This window comes from Trachypithecus francoisi, unplaced genomic scaffold (assembly GCF_009764315.1).
Source record: "Trachypithecus francoisi isolate TF-2019V2 unplaced genomic scaffold, Tfra_2.0 Lachesis_group10, whole genome shotgun sequence".
NCBI lineage: Eukaryota > Metazoa > Chordata > Mammalia > Primates > Cercopithecidae > Trachypithecus > Trachypithecus francoisi.
In genome coordinates, this window is record NW_022681455.1 from 14,051,617 (window position 1) to 14,073,339 (window position 21,723).

Below are 21,723 nucleotides of genomic sequence, written 5' to 3' on the forward strand. Positions count from 1 at the left end.
TCAGAATTTTGAATCAAATAAACCTCTTTTCTTTATGATTTACCCAGCGTCAAGGTATTCCTTTATAGCAACACAAAACAGACTAAGGCAAGATCTCTAAGAAGGAATGAAATTAGTATGATATTTCACATTGAGCAAACAGCCTAAAACATGAAAGACTTTAGACTGTTCATGGAACTTAACAAAGGCCAGTGTGCCAGGAAAACAATATGTTCAAGACAGGGTTGGAGGGAAGGCAGAGGCCAGATCATACAGTACCTTGCTGCGTAGAGTTTGTATTTTAATCTCTATGTAATGAAAAACAATTTAAGTGTAATAAACAGATGGTAGATATAATCCCATTTACATTTTTAGAAGCTTACTTTGGTTATTGCAATGAAAATAATTTATAACGGGGCAAGATTAGAAGCATGAAGATAAATTAGAAGGTTCTGCAATGAACAGGGTCAAAGCCTGGATTAGGATGTTCATGATGAAGATGGAATGATATTGGAGGATTGGAAACATACTTTGGTTGAATTGACTGACTTGCCAGTGGATTGGACATGAGGAGTGAGGTATAATGTAGAATCAAAGGTGACTCCTAGTTTTTGAAAAACTAAGAGAATGGTGGTGCCATTTATTTAAACTGCAGGAAACAATTGGGTGGTAGTGAGAGGTGAGGATTGAAATTTGTCTTAGACCTGTTAAATTTGAAATGTTTGTGTTAATACAAGTGGAGGTGCTGTAAGCACTCTGGAACTCAGAGGGAAGGGATAGGCTGCAGACACAAATTGGGGAGCAGTCATCATGTCATGGTATTCAAAGCTACTGGAGGAGATGGAACAATCCAAGGGAAAGAGTGCAAGCAAGGGCTACGGAGTTCTAACATCTAGAGATTTGATAGAAGAGGAGCTGGCAGAAAAGACTGAGAATAGTGATCAGTGATCAGTGAACTAGGAGGAAAACTGGAAGACTGTGATGTCATGGAACTGTGAGAATAGATAGTTTCAAGAGTAAGGGTATAGCCACTGGGAAGAAGGTGAAGAACAAATGAGACAAGGTAAAGGCAGGAAAGGATCCATTTGCCTTTACAATCAGCCTCTGCTTTCAGGAACCTTGTCTTGATTGTCTTTGAATCCCCAGCATCTTGCACATGGTATGACACTTAAAAGATATTAAGTAAATGCTTGCTGAATTATTAAATGAAAGTGATAATATATCAAAAGAGGGCTACATCATGAGTCCATCAAGAATTAAAACCTATCTTGGCTAGGTGCAGTGGCTCATGCCTGTAGTCCCAGCACATTGGGAGGTCAAGGCAGGAGGATTGCTTGAGGCCAGGAATTTGAGACCAGTCTGGGCAATGTACCAAGACCCCATCTCTACAAAAAACAAGCGAACAAATCAAAAACCAAACCCAGCTGTTACTCTTTTAAGTGAGTTCTATAGCAGTTGAAGATGACTTTTCTGTCAATCACAAATGTATTGATGAAGGACAGTTGGTGATTTTCAGCCATGGCTTTGGGAGTATTATGCACTTTTTTTGACGGAGGAAGAGAGAGAGAGAGAGAGAGAGAGAGAGTGTGCGCGTGCGCAGGCGCCCGTGCGCATGTTATATACACTATTAGTTCCATTTAGTGAAATAGGCATCAAAATAATCTACTTAAGTTTGAAATTGTAGAAATGGTACATGTAATCTGTGCTAATTTCTTTAGACATTTTAGTTTTTGTTGATAAGGTTAGAGAGTTTTATTAAACTTTGGCTAAAGGAAATTATGAAGGAAGAAATTAATAGGAAAGAAATTAGTCTAATGGAAGAGGATTCAGTCATTCTTAATAATGTAATTTTCAGGCCATATTCTTATTAACCATGATCTTATATTATATCTTTGCCTCTTCCAAATAAAGAGTAAGGTACTAAGCAAAAAATCTAAACTTATGAGCTTTATATATTATTTGTTAGTGTTCCATATAGATAATATAAACAAAAGAGAAATAATGACATTTCTCTCTCAGCTCATCAGGTAGTGGAAGTTATTACAACATTGGTAAATTGTGCTTTACTTGCTTTACTTATTATCTGATCTATCTATAGACAGAAAACCTGTGTACTTTCTGATACTGTGTTCAATGCATATTCTATCCACTACTAATTTAGAATGCTGAAGTACCATATCAATGGATCCATTATTTCTAAATTTCTAGTCGCATCCATATAGTGCTTATGTATGTAAAATATTTACACCTAAATGATTTCATTGAATCCTCACAACCACTTTGTGAGGCAGGTGTTATCTTTTAGTCTAAGATCACAGTGTCAGAGCCAGGTCCCAAATCTCAGTATCCTGACTCTAGATGCTATGTGCTTCCATTGTAGACAGCCCGCAAGCAATGGTCATGCTCCTGGCTGCACTTCCAGAGTCTTGAAGAAGAAAGCAGATATGGATACCTAAATATAGGGTGCGGTGTACCTGTTTTTTTCTCTCTTATTCCTGAACATTTATTCGTTTAAAACTGCTGGCAAACAGCACAGCATAAATCACAACTCCATATATAAAAATAGTGGCCTCTCTTCCAAAATTAATAACTTAGATTGCTAGGTTATTAACTTGGCTGTATCCTAATAAATAGATTATGACTCTCCATCAAATTAAATTGCTTGTTCTTGGAGGAGGGGGGAGGTAAGAGTTTTAATTGTTGAGGGAGGCTTTCTGGAATTGCTCCTTATGCTGCCAAACAACCATTAGGGGTTATGAGTGTTGTGGGTTAAATTCTTCTAGAGTCAGCTGATGGTCCTTCAAGAATGAGAGCTTGGCATTTGTTGAGCCTATTCTTTTTAGGTTTTTGAGTTTTGGAGACTTTTATTATAGTGAGAAGGATTGTTTTTAATGAAAGGTATACTAAAACCCTTAATTCTGAGACTGTAATCTCTACAAAGTTCAACTATTATTAATGTTCCCTAAGGCATAACTGTGATAATTGGGACTGAGACCAGGATATTATTGTTAGTAATTATTAACAGTAATGCGGGTCTTTCAAGCTCTAACTAGAATCCAGCTTCTGAATCTCTAGGTGGAAAAACTGGACTTTGTTGGAGGTAGATTCCACGTGTGGTTTAAGCTTAACTTGAGACTCAAGCTCCATAAATAATGAGGTTAGGAACATCGGGTTTTGTGAATGAGCAATTGGGTGTCAGAGAGATGGCAAGCGTGTATACTTTATCAATAGCTGAGCTTAAAAACCAATGTTCTACCTTGATAGTCACAAAGAAAAATGATGCTACAAGTGCCAGAATCTCTCATATGTTTTTGAAGATAGAGTTATTAGTCAAAGAATTTAAGACATCATAAAAACTGATGATCAAGAAGTCAAAGTGTTTGAAGAGTGATTCTCCATTTTGCACAAAAATAAATTGAACATAGAAGCAGGTATTTAGCACCATTTATAAAAACAAACCATAGTTAATGAAAATGACAATATCTTAACTTGTATCAGTTTTCTTGTTACAGAGCCATTTAAAATATATTTTCTCATCATCTAGAGAGCAATGTTTACAACATTTATTTTCTAGGATGGGAGGAGTATTTTTGGAAATGAGAGTTGAAATTTGAAAGTTGTCTTTTCGTAAGGGGAAAAATATATCTCCTGTTGATGCCAAATTAAAATGGTTGATGGATTCTATAAGAATAATTCAGGCTACATGAAACTGTATATGAAATATTTTAAAGAAATTCAACTCACCCTAAGACCTATACAATTAATTCATATGGACAGTGGAGTAATACACAGCATAGAGCCCTGGATAGACAAATAATAGGATCACAGTGACAGCTCTGTTTTGTTTTGTTTTGTTTTTGTTTTGAGCTCTACTTATTTTGACTTTTTTTGTCCTGACTTCTCATGTAATCTTAGGAAAAGTACTTAATTTCAATGGATGTTCATATACCTATTAAGTGGGAATTATAATTTCCACTTACTGTAGTAGAGCTTATGCAGTGTTTCTAAAATTTTTGAGCTTTTTAAAAAGACTTGAATTAATAGAAGTTATTATAATACAAATTATTGAAGTTTATGCATGGAAGAATACATAGAAACTGTATTTTGACTGACAAAACTTGCAAGACGTATGGATTGGACAGCTTCAAAGTTCATAAAAGAGTCTTCTAGGTAGGCATGATACTCATTGATAAATGAGGGAAATAATTTCTTTGGGCAGAGATTGGCTTTGGATTAGTTTGGAAATAAATAGTTTAGCATGCTATTTTGCTTATCTATTGTTACAAAAGCACCTCAAAACTAGTGGCTGGAAACAACAGCCATTTTATTGGTTCGTGAGTCTGTGGCTCAGCATTTTCTACTGGGCTCAGTGGGGCACATTCTTCAACTGTTCTTTCATGGTGACACTTATTCAAATGGGAGTTGTCCCTCGTGGTTAATTGAGGCTGGATGGTCTCTAATGGTCTCACATGACTGGATTTGGTGCTGGCTTTTGTCTGGGCCCTTCTCTCTGTGGTTTCTCATCTTTGGAGTGGCTAGCCTGGGCTGCTTCGATGGTGGTCTCAGAATTCCAGGAGAGCAAAGCAGAAGCTTCAAGACACCCTGAGGTCACAAATTTGCTTCAAACTCTTAATATTGGTCAAAGCAAGTCACAAGGCCAAGATTTAAGGAGTGGGGAAAAGCAGATTACCTGTTGATCTGATGAAAAGAAGGTCACATTGTAGAAAGTGTTTGTACAGGTCTGTGGAGAATTATTGCAGCCATATTTGCAGACAAGTTGCCACACATGATAGGGGCTAGGACAAAGAGTATTTAGGGGAGATGGTCTAATAAATTTAAAAAATTGAAATAGAAGGGTAATATCATGAGAAAGTGGGGAAGAAGACCCAAAAACAGTTCAAGAACCAAACAGCAAAGACTCAAGACAATTTCAGTTAAAAAAACACAAATGTTTTTAAAATGTAAAAAAAAAAAATTTTTTATCTAGCTAGTATATAGAAATATAGCTCTTTGAATTAAAAGGTAGAACTTGAAAGGCATTACTTAAGAAAGATAGCCAAAGGCAAAGGAAAATGATTCTTATACTGTTGAGTGTCCAATTTATGGATTCTTAGAATGAGACAGTTTGCTATAGAGGAAGTAAAACAAAATAATGTGCAAAAAGGAGAATTCTAAAAAGTGAATTTCAAAAACAATTAACTTAGGGATGAGAATCAGTTTGGTATATATCTTTATGTAATAGTCACTGAACATGATTAGTATTGCCAGTGTTCTCCCCAAATTAAACTTTTATCACAAATTTCCATTTTTCCATCTAGGTAACTGTTTGGGAAAAACTCCAGGAATTATAGGTGGCAAGGATTCTTGAAAGATAGCAAGCTAAAGTGGCTTGCTATCTTGCTCTCTCAATTCTACTCTATCTGCCTTTCCTGATCCCAACTACTTCTGGAGCCAGCAGACCCCTGAGTGCAAGTGAAACCCCAAGCTTTATGAAAGCTGAGGGTAGGGGTGTGGGAGCAGATGGGAGATTCCCTTCTAGGCTTGGCTGGTACCGAGGGCTGGCATCCACTGGATGAGTCCCACCAGAAGATCAGGATGCATTGGATACTGTGATGAGCTTGACCTACAGAGGATGGGGACTCCTGGGAGGAAAACTGAAACTCACCCTCACCACATGGTGTGTGTGTTCCACAAGAGACCAAGGAGAAAAATCAGTAGTTGGGGGCATCCTTTGGAGCAGGAGGCCTTGGAAGGGTCCTGGCAGCCCACCTGTCACACTGCTAGATCGCAGGAGAAGAGATCATTGTGTTTCCCCTACTCACAGAACTTCAGTTCCATGAGTCCTTCAACAATCAGGCCTGAACCCCAGTGATATAACAAAGAAAAATATTGGCACTGCAGCCAAAGGGAAGACAGTGTATGAGAAAAGACAACTCACGCTGAATGAGATGGAGCAGCAGCCAGAGACAGATGACAACCTGACAAAAAATAGAAAGAGCACATAAGGAGATGCAGATGCAGCACAAGAAGACTTTCTAGAGATGAAATGCATGATTTCCCCATCAAACATTTTAGTAAATGAACTGAAGGTGATAATGATCATTCTTGGGGCTTGAATTGGCAGCCTAGTTGGTCAAGTAGAAGAATATGAAAGTACAGAACAAAAATATAAAGGAATGGAAACCACAAAAGAAAATAGATCCAGGAAATATAACATGTGAGTAACAGGAGAGAGCCAGAAAGAGAAAAAGGAACAGATGGGGGAAAGGCAATAATTAAATAAATATAAGAAACAAATTTTTTGAGCTTAAAAATCAGGACTTGAGTCTGTAAATTCAAGTGGCCTATTAAGTTCCAGGTAAAATTTATGAAAAAAGACACTCTGCATTTATTGGAAAAGTTGTTGAACTATATATTAAAAATAAGAGGCAAAATCTTAGAAGCTTCTAGACAGAGCAAATTACTTACCATGAAGAAGTATCAGACTAGCAGCAGATTTCTCATCTGTGACACAGAAAACTAGAGATAGCAATTTCTGCAGGTCATGGAGATGTTACCAAAATACCAAGGGTTTGGTCTAGGCCCTACTTGCTCGCCGCACAGAAAGCCAATCATGAGACAGTGAGTATTGCCAAGGAAGAAGGCTTTAATTGGGTGCTGTGGCTGAAGAGATGGGAGATCCTTCTCAACTCCATCTCTCTGACAGACTAAAACCAGGGGTTTATATAACAGGGAAGAAATGTAACGATGTGTAAGAAAATAGGAACTAGAGAGGGGCAAGGAAGCAATCATGATCAATGAGGGGCCCCTCATCTGGTGTGGTGATCTGGTGAGTTTCAATTCTTTGATACTTTTTCTGAGAGGCATGAAAGTCCTCTCCTGAGGAAGGAGCTCAGATAAAACATTTAAGTTTTAAGCTTTAAGATAAAAAAGGGCAATCTATGTTTATAAAAAAGATTAGTCTATAGGACTATTGGGTTGGTTTCAGAGAGAAAAAGACAGCAGCCTGAAAATCCCATACATTTCCCTGTCAGGAGGAAATTTATTACTATATAAGCATTCAGAAATATCACGTGTTTTCTGACAAAAATAATAATACAAAACAAAAAGTAACTGAACCACAAGTTAACCAGAAACGCATACCTTGAGATGAAGGAAGATGACAGGAGGGAAATATTTGGAATTGAATCAAATAAATCAAGTGAGAAGGAAAGAATGAGTTAATATATGACAGCCTTTACATTAAATGTGAATGAACTTGGAAAATTCACAAATTTTTGTAATTCATTAAATGTTTTAATGGGAAAATTGTCAGACTGAGTTAAAAACCAAAACCCAGGTCAGGCATGGTGGCTCATAACTGTAATCCCAGCACTTTGGGAGGCCAAGGTGGGTGAATTGCTTGAGTACAGGAGTTTGAGACCAGCCTGGGCGACATGACAAAACCCTGTCTCTACTAAAAAAAACAAAAATTAGCTAAGCATGGTGGCGCACACCTGTAATCTCATATGTGTAATCCCAGGATTTTGGGAGGCCCAGGTGGGTGGATCGCTTGAGTACAGGAGTTTGAGACCAGCCTGGGCAACATGGCAAAACCCCATCTCTACTAAAAATACAAAAATTAGCTTAGTGTGGTGGCGCACACCTGTAATCTCTACTTGGGAGGCTGAGGAGATAAGATTGCTTGACCCTGGTGGGTGGAGGTTACAGTGAACTAAGATCGTGCCACTGCACTCCAGCCCGGGTGACAGATCAGGAACCTGTCCCCAGGTTGTCAAATATAAATGTCTAAATTTAACCTAGGAAGAAATGGAACATTTGAATAGGACAATAACCCTAAAACAGATGGAAACATTATTAAAGATCTACTATTGCAAATGACAATGGAATCATATGAAATTACAACTGAGTTTTATGTAACTTTTAAAGAATACATAATTTTATCAGTATTTAAACTGTTCCAGAAGATGAATAGCTCCTGTTTCACTTATCAAATAAGCATACATTTAATGTCACAACCTAACAGCACACAAAAAAATCTAGAGACCAATTTAATTTTGAGTACAGATGCAGAATTTCTAAATAAAATATTAGTGAATAGAACCCATGAATGTATTTGAGAACCCAACTGTGACCAGGTGGGGTTTATTCCAAGAATACAGAAGTCAAAATCTGTCAGTGCAGTTTATTACATGATCTATTTAAAGGTAGAAAATCATATGATCACATCAATAGATGCTGCAAAAGCATTTAACAAAATGTATAGATGCTAGTAATAAAAACTATTGGAACAGACAGAATGGAATGAAACCCTATAGGCTGGCAAAACTTAAAAGTTCAATAACTATTGATGTTCAGGAGAAAGAATATTCATATTACTGGTTGAGTATGTGTTACAGCCTTTTTGGAAAGCAGTCTGGCAAAATAGATTACAAGTAGTATCTGTTTGATCCAGAAGTTCTACTCCTTGTTCTCCTAAAGAAATAAAAGCACCCACATGTAGGGATATATATATTACAAGGTTGTGTTCGGCATTACTGTTTGTGTTGGGGGAAAAATTTAGACAAATAGCCACCAGGAGAGGAATGGTTGGATATATTCTAGTACATCCAAATGGTGAAATATCATGCAGCCATTATAAAAGTAATTTAGGGCTATCTCAGTTGAATGAGCTATTACTCAGTAGGAAAAGCAAGATGCGGAAAACTTGGTATAATATACTATTAATAAAAAACAAAGATTGTGTTTATTTGTGTCCTTGCAATTATATGTAGATGGAGAAATACAGATGCTTTTCTACTTATGATGGGGTCACATCCCAATAAACTCTTCGGAAGTTGAAAATACTTAAGTTGAAAGAAAATGCATTTAATATACCTAACCTACCAAACATCGTATCTTAGCCTAGCCTACCTTGAATGTGTTCAGCACACTTACATTGGTCTGTTGGGCAAAATCATCTATCACAAAGCTTATAATTGATACAGAAGGGGGTCAGGGAAGTGCTGGTTAGAGGAGGGCATGGTCCCTGGTTAGGGCTCCACCCTCAGACCTGTCACAGACCTAGAGAGGACAGGCCCTCCTGCCTTCACACCCAAATGTTCCATTTCCCAAGACCACCCTGGCCCACCACATCCCCATCCTGTACCTATAAAAACCCTGAGACACACAAGCGACTGGACGTTGAGAGGAGCACTTTGGCACAAGAGCACACTGACAGACGCTGGCAGGCTGGCAGTCCATCAACCGGTGGAATGACAAGGAGTTTGGCCGAGGTAGTCGGAGGAGAGTCTAGGTCGCTGAGTTGCCCGACTCCAGAGGAAAACCCCTTCCCACTCCATCTCCCTTCTGGCTCCCCATCCATCTCCTGAGAACTTCCACTCAATAAAACCTTGCAGTCATTCTCTAAGCCCACGTGTGATTCGATTCTTCTGGTACACCAAGGCAAGAAACCCCAGGATACTGAAAGCCCTCTTTCCGTGCGATAAAGCAGAGGGTCTAATTGAGCTGACTAACGTAAGCCGCCTACAGACGGCTAAACTAAAAGAGCACATGGTAACACACACCCTCCGGGGCTTCAGGAGCTGTAAACATTCAGCCTTACACGCTGCTGTGGGGTCAGAGCCCCATAACCTGCCTGTCTTCATGCTCCGCCTTGAAGTTTGAGCAGTGGGGCACTGAAGAAGCGAGCTACACCCCCATCACATGCCCTGTGAGAGGGATAAGGGAACTTTTCCCGTTTCATAATGAAGTGTTGAGTATCTCGTGTCAGTTACTGAATACTGTAATAAATGTGAAAAACAATGGTTTTGTGGATACTCAAAATATGGTTTCTACTGAATGTGTATGGCTTTTGCATGAGTGTAAAGTAGAAAAATAGTAAGTTGCGAACCATCTGTATGTAGAAGAAGACATACCAGGTAGTTAATATGGGCTCCTGGGGGAAGTGGAACAGGGGAGGGGTGGTATTCAGGCTGATACTGGTGGAAGAGAAAAGAACCAAATAAAAAAGAATGCACACACACAAAGGCCACTAATAAGCAACAATATGTCTGGTGACCTTTGTGTATTTATATATGTAAATGTGTGTTTATGTGTACATGTGCATGCGTGTGTGCACATGTGTGCAAATGAAATCTTAGAGAATGCCTATTGCCTCTGAGTTGTTTTGTTGAATTATTTATTTATATAAATTTCTGTAATACTAAGTAGCAACCTAGATCTAAAACAACAATAAATTCTCAACGTCAAGTACAGCATGGTAACTGTATTAGGGCACTTTGGGTTGTAAGTAACAGAAATCCATCCAGAAAACTAACATAAGCATAAAAAGGAATTTATTGGCTCACAGAAACCTTCATACATTATTGACTTCAGAAACTCAGTTTAGGTCTCATCAGGTTTGTCTCTGGTTTTTTTTTTTTTTTTTTTTTTTTTTATCTCTGCCTCTTGTTTTCCTTTACTGTCTTCATAATTTTGGCTTTGTTCTTCTTCTTCTCCCTCTTGCTGCCATGGCAGTTCCTTGATACATCTTTTTCTGGTTCTGGTCCCCTCCCCTGGTCCTTGTCCTGTCCTGTTTTTCCCTAGCTTCAAATAAAAAGAGTTCCAGGCAGTAGCTTTGAGAAGTCTGGTTTGGCTCACATGCCCATTAGACTAATCCTTGTGAATAGGGGAGTAGTGGAGTATGTGATCAGTCAGGCCTGGTCCCAAGTCCACACCTTTGGAGAGAAGGGAGGTACTATGATTAGCACAGCCCACCCACCATTTTGTAATTTGAGTGAGTAGGGAACACTTCGCTAAAGAAGTGGGGGCAGTTGGGAAGGGAGCAGTGTGATCTAAAGGAGCAAAAAGATCCTAGGTAGATACAAACAACAGATGTCCACTAGAGGGACTTTGCTTTAAAATGTAACCCAAGTTTGCATCTTCACCATCAAGGGCATTAAGTAGCAGAGTAAGATGGATTCGAGTCTAATAATAAGTGGTAAACATTTAGGGCTGTGAAAACAATCATTTGCCCAATAGTCCAGGAGCTCAAGCTAATTTGTGAGAATAATAGTAGGTAATTATTTGTATAGTCTTATCCCCAGATGACTTAAAAAGGATGAAAGACTGTGAAGTGTTAGTTAGGTATACCAGCTTCATATATTTGAAAATGTATGTATTTTTCTAGGAAAAGAAAACTTTGTATTTATTTTTAAGGCAATTTTAGCATACCAGATTCTTTACTCAGTGTCTGGTGAGACATACTTTAGCCCTTGTTCTCACCAAGGCATGCACAGATATGTCCATCCTGGAGATTCCATCCACTTTCCCTCATTTCTTAATATATAGTAATTTACATATTTATGGGGTACATGTGAGTGTTTGTAACATACAAAGAATGTGTAGTGGTCAAGTCAGGGTAATTGGGTTATTCATCACCTTAACTGTTTATTATTTTTATATGTTGGTATTTCAAGCTTTCTGGTTACTTTGAAATATACACATTATTGTTGCTAAGTATAGTCACCCTAGTATGCTATCAAATATTAGAACTTCTTACTTCTATCTAATTGTATGTTGGTACCCATTAACCAACCTCTCTTCTTTCTCCCTCACCCACCTCATCCTGAGGTAAAGTTGTTTAGCTCCCATGTGAGTGAGAACATGAGGTATTTGTCTTTCTGTGCCTGGCTTATTGCACTTAACATAATCGCCTGTGGTTCCATTCATGTTGCTGCAAATGACAGGATTTCATTCTTTGTTATTGCCAAATAGTAGTTCACTTTTTTTATCCATTCCTCTGTTGATGGGCATATAGCTTGATTCCATATCTTTGCTATTGTGGATAGTCCTGCAATAAAAATGGTAGTGCATGTATCCCTTTGATATATTGATTTCTTTTTCTTTGGGTAGATACCCAGTAGAGGAATTGCTGGGTTGTAAGGTATTTCTATTTTTAGTTTTTTGAGAAATGTTCATACTGTTTTCCATAGTGGTTGTACTAATTTATATTCTTACCAGCAGTATTGATTTATAGTAATGCATGAAAATTAAGATGATAGATAAGTGACATTTCAATTTTGTGAAAAAATTAATGAACTTACATACAGATCATATGGAAAAAGTGAGTTGATCCAAAATATACATCTATACATTTTGAATGTAGAAAAATCTGTATCTATAAAAATAGCCAAAAAAGTCATAGATTCCCTTTCTTTCCTTTTTCCTTTCGTTTTTCCTTTCCTTTCTTTTTTTATGGTGAAAGATAACACTAGTACAGAAAATGGTACTGTGTGATGGAGTAGCACAAAATGAACCCTTGTAAGTACCACCCCAGTCAAGAAGAGCACATTGTCAGCCACTCTGTAGCCTGCACTAAGTCTGCTTGGACATTGTCCTTTCTTCCCTTCAAGGCATTGGCTATCCTGATAATATGGTTTGGCTCTGTGTCCCCACCCAAATCTCATCTTGAATTGTAATTCCCATGTCAAGGGTGGAGCCAGGTGGAGATAATTGAATTATGGGGGCAGTTTCCCCAATACTGTTCTCATGATAGTAATTTCTCATGAAATCTGATGGTTTTATAAAGGGTTTCTCATTTTACTTGGCATTCATTCTCTCTTGCCTGTTGCCATGTAAGACGTGACTTTGCTCCTTTTTCGCCTTCTGTCATGATTGTGAGGCCTCCCCAGCCATGTGAAACCGTGAGTCCATTAACCTTCTTTTTCTGTATAAATGACTCAGTCTTGGGTATATCTTTATTAGCATAAGAATGAGCTAATACAGTAAATTAGTACCAGGAGTGGGGTACTGCTATAAGGATACCTGAAAATGTGGAAGCAACTTTGGAACTGGGTAACAGACAGAGATTGAAACAGTTTGGAAGGCTCAGAAGAAGACAGGAAAATGTGGGCAAGTTTGGAACTTCTAGAGTCTTGGAGGGCTGAGAAGACAGGAAGATGTGGGGAAGTTTGGAACTTCCTAGAGACTTTGAATGCCTTTGACCAAAATGCTGATAGTGATATGGACAATAAGGTCCAGGCTGAGGTTGTCTCAGATGGAGATGAGGAACTTGTTGACAACTGGAATAAAGGTAACTCTTGCTATGTTTCAGCAAAGAGATTGGCGGCATTTTGCCCCTGCCCTAGAGATCTGTGGAACTTTGAACTTGAGAGAGATGATTTAGGGTATCTGGTGGAAGAAATTTCTAAGCAGCAAAGCATTCAAGAGGTGATTTGGGTGCTGTTAAAAGCATTCAGTTTTATGTATTCACAAAGATATGGTTTGGAATTGGAATTTATGTTTAAAAGGGAAGCAAAGTGGCCGGGTGCAGTGGCTCATGCCTATAATCCCAACACTTTGGGAGGCCCAGGCGGGCAGATCATGAGGTCAGGAGATTGAGACCATCCTGGCTAACATGGTGAAACCCCATCTCTACTAAAAATACAAAAAAAAAAAAATTAGCTGGGCGTGGTGGCACGCACCTGTAGTCCCAGCTACTCGGGAGGCTGAGGCAGGAGAATGGCATGAACCCAGGAGGTGGAGCTTGCAGTGAGCTGAGATTGCGCCACTGCACTCCAGCCTGGGCAGCAGAGCAAGACTCCATCTCAAGAAAAAGGGAAGCAGAGTATAAAAGTTCAGAAAATTTGCAGCCTAATGATGCAATAGAAAAGAAAAACCCATTTTCTGAGGAGAAATTCAACCTGGCTGCATAAATTTGCATAAGTAATAAGGAGCCAAATGTGAATTGCCAAGACAATGGAAAAAATGTCTCTGGATGTCAGAGGTCTTCATGGCAGCCCCTCCCATCACAGACCCAGAGGTCTAAGAGAAAAAATAGTTTTGTCAGCTGGACCTAGGGCCTTACTGCTTTGTGCAGTCTCGGGACTTGGTGGCCTACATCCTAGCCATGGCTAAAAGGGGTCAGTGTACAGCTCAGTCCATGACTTCAGAGGGTGCAAGCCCCAAACCTTGGCAGCTTCCATGTGGTGTTGAGTCTCTGGGTGCACAGAAGTCAAGAATTGAGGTTTGGGAACCTAGATTTCAGAGGATGTATGGAAATGCCTGGACGTCCAGGTAGAAGTTTCCTGCAGGAGTGGGGCCCTCATGGAGAACCTCTGCTAGGGCAGTGTGGAAGGAAATGTGGGGTTGGAGCCCCCACACCGAGTCCCCACTGGGGTACTGCCTAGTGGAGCTGTGAGAAGAGGGCCACCATCCTCCAGACCCCAGAGCAATAGATCCACAGACAGTTTGCACCATGCATTTGGAAAAGCTGCAGACATTCAACGCCGGCCTGTGAAAGCAGCCAGGAAGGAGGCTGTACCCTACAGAGCCACATGGGCAGAGCTGTCCAAGACCATGGGAACCCAACTCTTGCATTAGCATGACCTGGATGTGAGACATGGAGTCAAAGATTTGGCTGCCCTGTTGGATTTTGGACTTGCATGGGGCCTGCAGCCCCTTTGTTTTGGCCAATTTCTCCCATTTGGAATGGGTGTATTTATCCAATGTCTGTACCCCCATTATATTTTGGAAGTAATTAACTTGCTTTTGATTTTACAGGCTCATAGGTGCATGGGGCTTGCCTTGTCTCAGATGAGACTTTGGACTGTAGACTTTTGAGTTAATGCTGAAATGAGTTAAGACACTGGGGGACTGTTGGGAAGGCATGATTGGTTTTGAAATGTGAGGACATGAGATTTGGGAGGGGCCAGAGGTAGAATAATATGGTTTGGCTCTGTGTCCCCACCCAAATCTGACCTTAAATTGTAATAATCCCCACATGTCAAGGGCAGAGTCAGGTGGAGATAATTGAATCATGGAGGCAGTTTCCTCTATACTGTTCTCATGATAGTGAATTCTCACGAGATCTGATGGTTTTATAAGGGGTTTCCCATTTTGCTTGGCGTTCATTCTCTCTTGCCTGACGCCATGTAGGATATGCCTTTGCTCCTTCTTCACTTTCTGCCATGATTGTGAGGCCTCCCCAGCCTCCTCCACAATGTGGAACTGTGAGTCCATGAAACCTCTTTTTCTATATAAATTACTCAGTCTTGGGTATGTCTTTATTAGCAGCATGAGAATGGACTAATAAACCTGACATGTAGTCTAATCACCTCCAGACTTTTCATAATAACTTTACCACCTAAGCTTGCACCCCTAAATGCTACAACTTGATTTTGTGTGTTTGTGAACTTTATATAAATGGACTCATATAGTATTACTCTTTTTGAATCTGGCTTTCACTGAACATCATGATTGTTGTCCACAGCCTTTGACAGAAGTGAAGACAGGGTGGAGATGGGATGGAATGACTGTATTTTAGAGGCCCAAAGAACAACTCTGACTAATTATAACCCTGGAAAGGTTTGGATTTTTGGTTATTATTCAAGTTCTTTGAGGGATCTTAAAATCATAATGAGATAGATGAAACTTTTTTTTTTAAACTCTAGCAGTTGGTAGCCTAGCTTTTCAAGAGGAACAATCATCATGCTGTTTTCTGCCGTTCCGGGAAGAAATACTTGTGTTGGCTGCATTTCCAGGGATGCTGCCAGAGCTCAAGGCTGTCACCTGGTCTTGCCCAGAAAAGCCATTCTTAGAGGCAGGACTTGATGAAGGCTTTCCTGCTGATGGAATAGGTTTGCTAGAGCTGGCCTTGGAATTAGAGTAGGTATATTGTTTATTGGATATTTGAATATTGAGTATTTTCTCTGCATGTTACCAAGAAGTCCCTTATATAAATTTTTATAAATATGAACATTGTAATCACATAACACTCTATCTTAACATATTCAGTAATCTGATAGAGTATTTCTGTGACAAAACAAAGCTTTGTTTCAAATAATAGCTCAATATTGTCAAGGAAATAATTTAGGTTCACACAATTATCAGCTAGAAATTGTGGCTGGCTCAACATAAAGTGTTATTGCTACTCTTCTAATGGTTGGAAGCTTGGTACCGAAAGGAGGAATGTGAACCGCTGACTGTCAAATGCTGATGTTCTAATGTGTTCTCACACATTCATAAACACTTATGTGTCTACTCTAGCTTTCTGTGCCTCTAGATGTAATTTTGCCTAGTTATCCTCACTGGATGTTTTACTCTTTTTTTCTGATGTCTTTATGCATATGTTTACATACTTTCTTTTCCTTTTTCCACATGACTTCACATACCTCAGTCCTTTCTATGGCAGTGGGGACAGACAATGCTGCTAATCCTACTGGGACCATCAGCTTCCTAACCTCTGGATTCAGGAGAGCGTTATGTCTGGGTGGGCATGTAGCTCCAAAGAACAAATTACATGTTCCATTTGGGTGGGCTGAAGTCTGTGTGTGGCTAACAGGGGTACTGTTGTAAGAGCCCTGTGTTCAGCAGGGAATGAATGGGAGCTTTCTAGGTGGCAGATCACCAGTGAACTGCCCAGGGCTAGGGGCTGTCCCATGAAGTGAGCTAGGACTGTGTATGTTGACCAGGATAGAACTCCTTCTTGTTCTTTGGCTATCATCCTGAAGATGTTCATCCCATAGGAGGAAAAATGCCAGCCTTGTGGTACTGTGAGCAGGACATAGTCATGTTTTGCAGGGACATGGGCATGCATATCCTGAATGGGATCAGCATCAGGAATGAGGAAAATTAGGGCACATGGAAGGAAAGGAGAGAGAAGAGTTGATGTTTGTGTCTGTGTATCTTTTTTGTGTATTACACTGGATGCATAGAGATTGGTTCATGGTAGCAGTTTTGAAATACAGGCATACATATACTGTATTTTAAAAAATCCTACCTACATTTTTGGTTACCAGAGATTCTATAGATTGACTTCCTTTTGCCACCAAGTATACATCTTGCCACTGCTATCCATTACACATTCTTGTAGAATAGGAAGTCAATTAAAAATTAAAGGCTTAAGATGAAGATAATATGTATTAATAAGTCAACTATTCATGATTTTTAAAATTATCCAGATTCAGCTACACACTGCCTTTTTCTGTTAGTGCAGTATGATCCATAGCAAATTTAAATGTCTAGCAGTTACTCTCTGCCCTCAGAGCTGTTATGACAGCTTTCTGCTGTTATTGCTTGCAGATGTGCTCAGAAAATCAAATACATTTTGATATTTTTCTAAGCCAAACATAATTTAAGGTGAATCAACTACCAAAAATACCACATATATTAAAGCTAATTAAAAATAATTTGGAGATTTTCTGTTAACACTGCTTCCTTCCATTAGTACTGAAAATTGAGAACTGACTGTGCATATGAAATTAACCTTCAGCCATTTGTCCAAAGCCAGTAATAACCAGTAATAGTAATAGTAGTAGTAAGGACTGTAGATTCTATTACACTTTCCTTTTACTAAAGAGTTTGTGTGAAATAAAGTAGATAGTAAGTGAATGTTGAGTATTTATTGATAGCCATGCACAAGTGATTTCTTCATGTCTAGAGACATAGCTATGCATGTTTTATCTGTGTTTACTTCTCTTTCTTGGGTCTTAGACTTGACTTGTTTATAGTGCTTATATTGGGTGTTACATGCCTCATTCTTCCTTTAGTGAATGTATATGCACAGCTGTGGTTTTCAAGACTGGCATTGAAACAAAAAAAATTGAAATGGAATAGTCAAACAATAAAGGCTTTTATATAACAGATTTCTTTACACTGAGAAGGTAAGAACAGTCTGCTCTACTTAAATATGCTCTTATCTCTATCAAAGCACTCTCTGAAAACACATTTTTAACATTTGTCCTTAATATTCCCTTTTATGTATTCCTGAGCACTATTGACGGTATTTAGACACCTGGTATTTACACCAGCAATACTCTGAATTAGTCTTCTGTTTCTGATACATGTCCCATTCTGTTTTCAGAGGCCAGAATTTGTTACAAGTTTCAGAGTGAAAATCTCTTGTATCTAAAGTATGTTCTAGAGCACATAGCTAGCTCTACACTGTCCTTTACACCCATTAGGATTCCTAACTCTTTCTTCACTATCATGCTTGTTGACTGAAACAGCTAAGCGTGGAGATAACACTTTCCTGTTCTGATGATAGAAGTATGTGAAAAGATAAAGGGGATTTAACCTTCTAAGTTTATTGCTTCTAATCCTTGAAGCTCAGAAAATTCCATAAAGCACTTTTCAGAAACACCTTTTCAATGAACTGTTCATTATATTAGAATCTCTTTTCTTCTTTACAGACTCTTCATGTGGCCTTTATAAATATGCATTTGAGACAGAGTTATATGCAGAAGTTGAAAATGCCTGGAAGACTTCTGGTTTCTTTCACTACTTGTCCTGCCTTTTTGTGTTGCTGCCAGATTTGGATGATATGATATTCAGAGGGGCACCTTAATCAAAGCCATTCTTCAACAAGACCCACCTGGCAGAAGATTGCACACATAATTCAAGATGGCTAGTCAACCTCCCGAAGACACTGCGGAGTCTCAGGCCTCTGACGAGCTCGAGTGCAAAATCTGTTACAATCGATACAATCTGAAACAGAGGAAACCCAAAGTGCTGAAGTGTTGTCATAGGGTTTGTGCCAAATGCCTCTACAAAATCATAGACTTTGGGGACTCCCCACAAGGTGTCATTGTCTGTCCTTTCTGCAGGTTTGAGACATGCCTGCCAGATGATGAAGTTAGTAGCCTGCCCGATGACAACAACATCCTTGTTAACTTGACTTGTGGAGGCAAAGGGAAGAAGTGCCTGCCAGAGAACCCCACTGAGCTGCTGCTCACCCCCAAGAGGCTGGCCTCTCTGGTCAGTCCTTCTCACACGTCCTCCAACTGCCTGGTCATAACCATCATGGAGGTGCAGAGAGAGAGCTCACCGTCCCTGAGCTCCACTCCTGTGGTAGAATTTTATAGGCCTGCGAGTTTCGACTCTGTCACCACTGTGTCACACAACTGGACTGTGTGGAACTGCACGTCCTTGCTGTTTCAGACATCTATCCGGGTGTTAGTGTGGTTGCTAGGTTTGCTCTACTTCAGCTCCTTACCCTTAGGAATCTACTTATTGGTGTCTAAGAAAGTCACCCTTGGGGTCGTCTTTGTCAGCTTAGTCCCTTCGAGCCTTGTTATTCTTATGGTGTATGGTTTTTGCCAGTGTCTTTGTCATGAATTTCTAGACTGTATGGCACCTCCTTCTTGACTGATATGCAAAATAAGAATTGGACACACATTGCCATGTTTGAGTGTGAAGTTAGATAATTTATAATTTATTTTCTTTTATGTTCTTTATGATTAGTGTCCATGACATTAACAGAGCCCTTGGCCATGTGTTGACTTGATTGGTTTTCCTGTAGGTCGGAAGTAAAAATGTTCATTTCTACTTAGGGGTTAGAACAGTTGTATAAGCTCACCCTTCATGGAGCACTGACAGCAGTGAGTCTTCCCAGAGAAAGGGCAGGGTTTCACTCAGCACAGTCAGACAGACGGTAGTGGTGTGGTATGTTATGCTGTAGGGAGATTTAGGAATGAATGGATCCTTCCTTTCGTATTCATGGATACTCTGTGATGGCAGTTGGACACAAGAGGAAAGTTGCTCTGAGACACATCCATTTACAAAGTGTGTACTCCCTCCCCTCCCCATATTCCTGGTATTGAAACACCCTGGAATTGTCTTCAGGTGTTTTCTCTCTGAAGTCACTCTCTATAGTCAGCATTCCTATTGAGATACCTGTTCCCTCTGCACATTCTCCCTTGCTAAGAGGAAACTCAGTTCCATTCCCTTGGGTGGTTTCAACTGAATACCTGTTTTGCCACATTACTACAGAGAATGAAAAGCACTGAAGAATTTGCATCACAGTCAACTTCATGGCAGAATGTGGCCATTTGTCCTTGAGACACACTCTTTCCTCCATGTCTATTTTCCTCTCTCCTCAGTCTTCTCTGAGAAGAATGGAGGAGAATGAATTCTCCATAGAGCGGTTATTATTCATGAAAACCTTCATTTGAGTCTTTCCTTATAACATCTTAGTTTTGGTTTTTTTAAACCACGTTGCCCAATCAGCCTCACCCCTTGTCCTGAAAAGGTTCCGTTTAAATTAGTTGCTATAAATTCATAAAGACTTTTTTTCCCCATTGTATTTTTGGTTCTATTAGGATTTACTTTACTGAATCTTACAACAATTAGAGGTGAACTGTGGCAATGAAAATCAGAAACAGTTAATGAGATGCTTCAGTTTACAGTTTGAAGTACTAAGAACCTAAGTATTTTGCTGTACAGTACTGAGTTGTACCAAAATATGATGGTTTAGGTTTATGTGCAAGACTTTATGTTGTAGTCTAGACAAAGGGGTGGGCAAGAGACATGCAAAGCTGATGCCCTACTTGAAAAGACTCTTCAAGGAAGTAAATGGCAGGGACAGAGTGGAGCTTAACATGCTGCTATCCCTGTTGTCTTTGAGTTGGTTTTGGAATGGATTCAAGTTCTTTTTTTTTTTTTTTTTTTTTTTTTTGAGACGGAGTCTCGCTCTGTCGCCCAGGCTGGAGTGCAGTGGCCGGATCTCAGCTCACTGCAAGCTCCGCCTCCCGGGTTCACGCCATTCTCCTGCCTCAGCCTCCCGAGTAGCTGGGACTACAGGCGCCCACCACCTCGCCCGGCTAGTTTTTTTGTATTTTTTAGTAGAGACGGGGTTTCACTGTGTTAGTCAGGATGGTCTCGATCTCCTGACCTCGTGATCCGCCCGTCTCGGCCTCCCAAAGTGCTGGGATCAAGTTCTTACACAATTTATTTTGAATGCAAGCATAACCTAGGTGATTTGAGTTAATGAACTTACTTTCATGATGTAGGGAAAGTTGAATGTATATATTTCTGAGAAGAAATTGCTTAGCAGATTACAAGTTGGCAGAATAGAATAGAATGTTCACAGAAACTAGGCAAAAATTTGAAAAAGCATTCTAGTCTCTAAAACCCATTACTAATGATTAACATTAAAATATTTGTAATTTAGAAAGGGGGCATTACTAAGACGACTTTAACTTGTTCGTGATGAAATCTTTGTTGTGTGTGATGCAGGTACAGTGCACCCATTCCAACTGGAATAGCAGTTTGATTTTAATTGTAAAACTAAACTTTGGGAATATGTATGACCAAAGTTAAGTAGGATGAGAAAAGTATACATGGGATATGGTCCAATGAATTTAAGCCCCAAGATACAGCTAAATACATTTATGATTTCATAAAATCTAGTTTAGATAGCATTGTGATGCAATTTCCAGAAATCCATTTGTGTTTAGAGTAAATATCATGTTTAGAAGATGTTTTGTGGTTTGGATTTATATATAAGGTTTTTTAAAAAAATGTTTGTTTTTTCTGAAATGTAACATTGAGTAAATTGATGAATTATATAATGAGATTTCTAGAAAGCTCTGGACATGGGTACTATGTGTTTTGCTTATCTGTATAATGTCTACAGTGATAAATTTGTGTCTCCGTGTATTGTGGCAGTCTTTTTTCTAGTTAATTTGGCTTTAAAAAGCAATCTTTGTATGACACCAGAAAACTCTTCATGCTTTTGAATGAAAAAAAGACAATGCTTTAATATTTTATTCACTGTGATACTGTTTTGTTTGTCTATTAAATTGTTATTATTTCCAAATTTAGAAGTTAATTTCTCTGACTTATGGTTAAAATTCAGTTATGACTTTGCACCTCTGTTAGTTTTAGATAATGGCAAACATGAACTTTTAGAAACGTTGGTTCAGCTAATGCCTTTATCATGCCCATGAAGACTTCAGAACTTTCCAACAACAGGGACCTAAC

At 39.2% G+C, this 21,723-nt stretch overlaps 1 protein-coding gene across 3 annotated transcripts in view; it reads left to right on the forward strand.

The window, feature by feature from the left end:
• Positions 1 to 20,387, forward strand: part of RNF182 (ring finger protein 182) — a 53,640-nt gene extending 33,253 nt beyond the window's left edge. The window contains exons 1-2 of one of the 3 annotated variants that reach the window (XM_033216283.1): positions 2,353 to 2,442; positions 18,153 to 20,387. In XM_033216283.1, coding sequence (XP_033072174.1) covers positions 18,364 to 19,107 — 744 coding nt within the window. In that variant the 5' untranslated portion in view covers positions 2,353 to 2,442; positions 18,153 to 18,363 and the 3' untranslated portion in view covers positions 19,108 to 20,387. Of the gene's footprint in view, positions 1 to 2,352; positions 2,443 to 15,460; positions 15,628 to 18,152 lie in introns of those variants that run through there. The other 2 variants (XM_033216284.1, XM_033216282.1) reach the window with 2 other exon arrangements.
• The last annotated feature ends 1,336 nt before the right edge of the window (positions 20,388 to 21,723 follow it).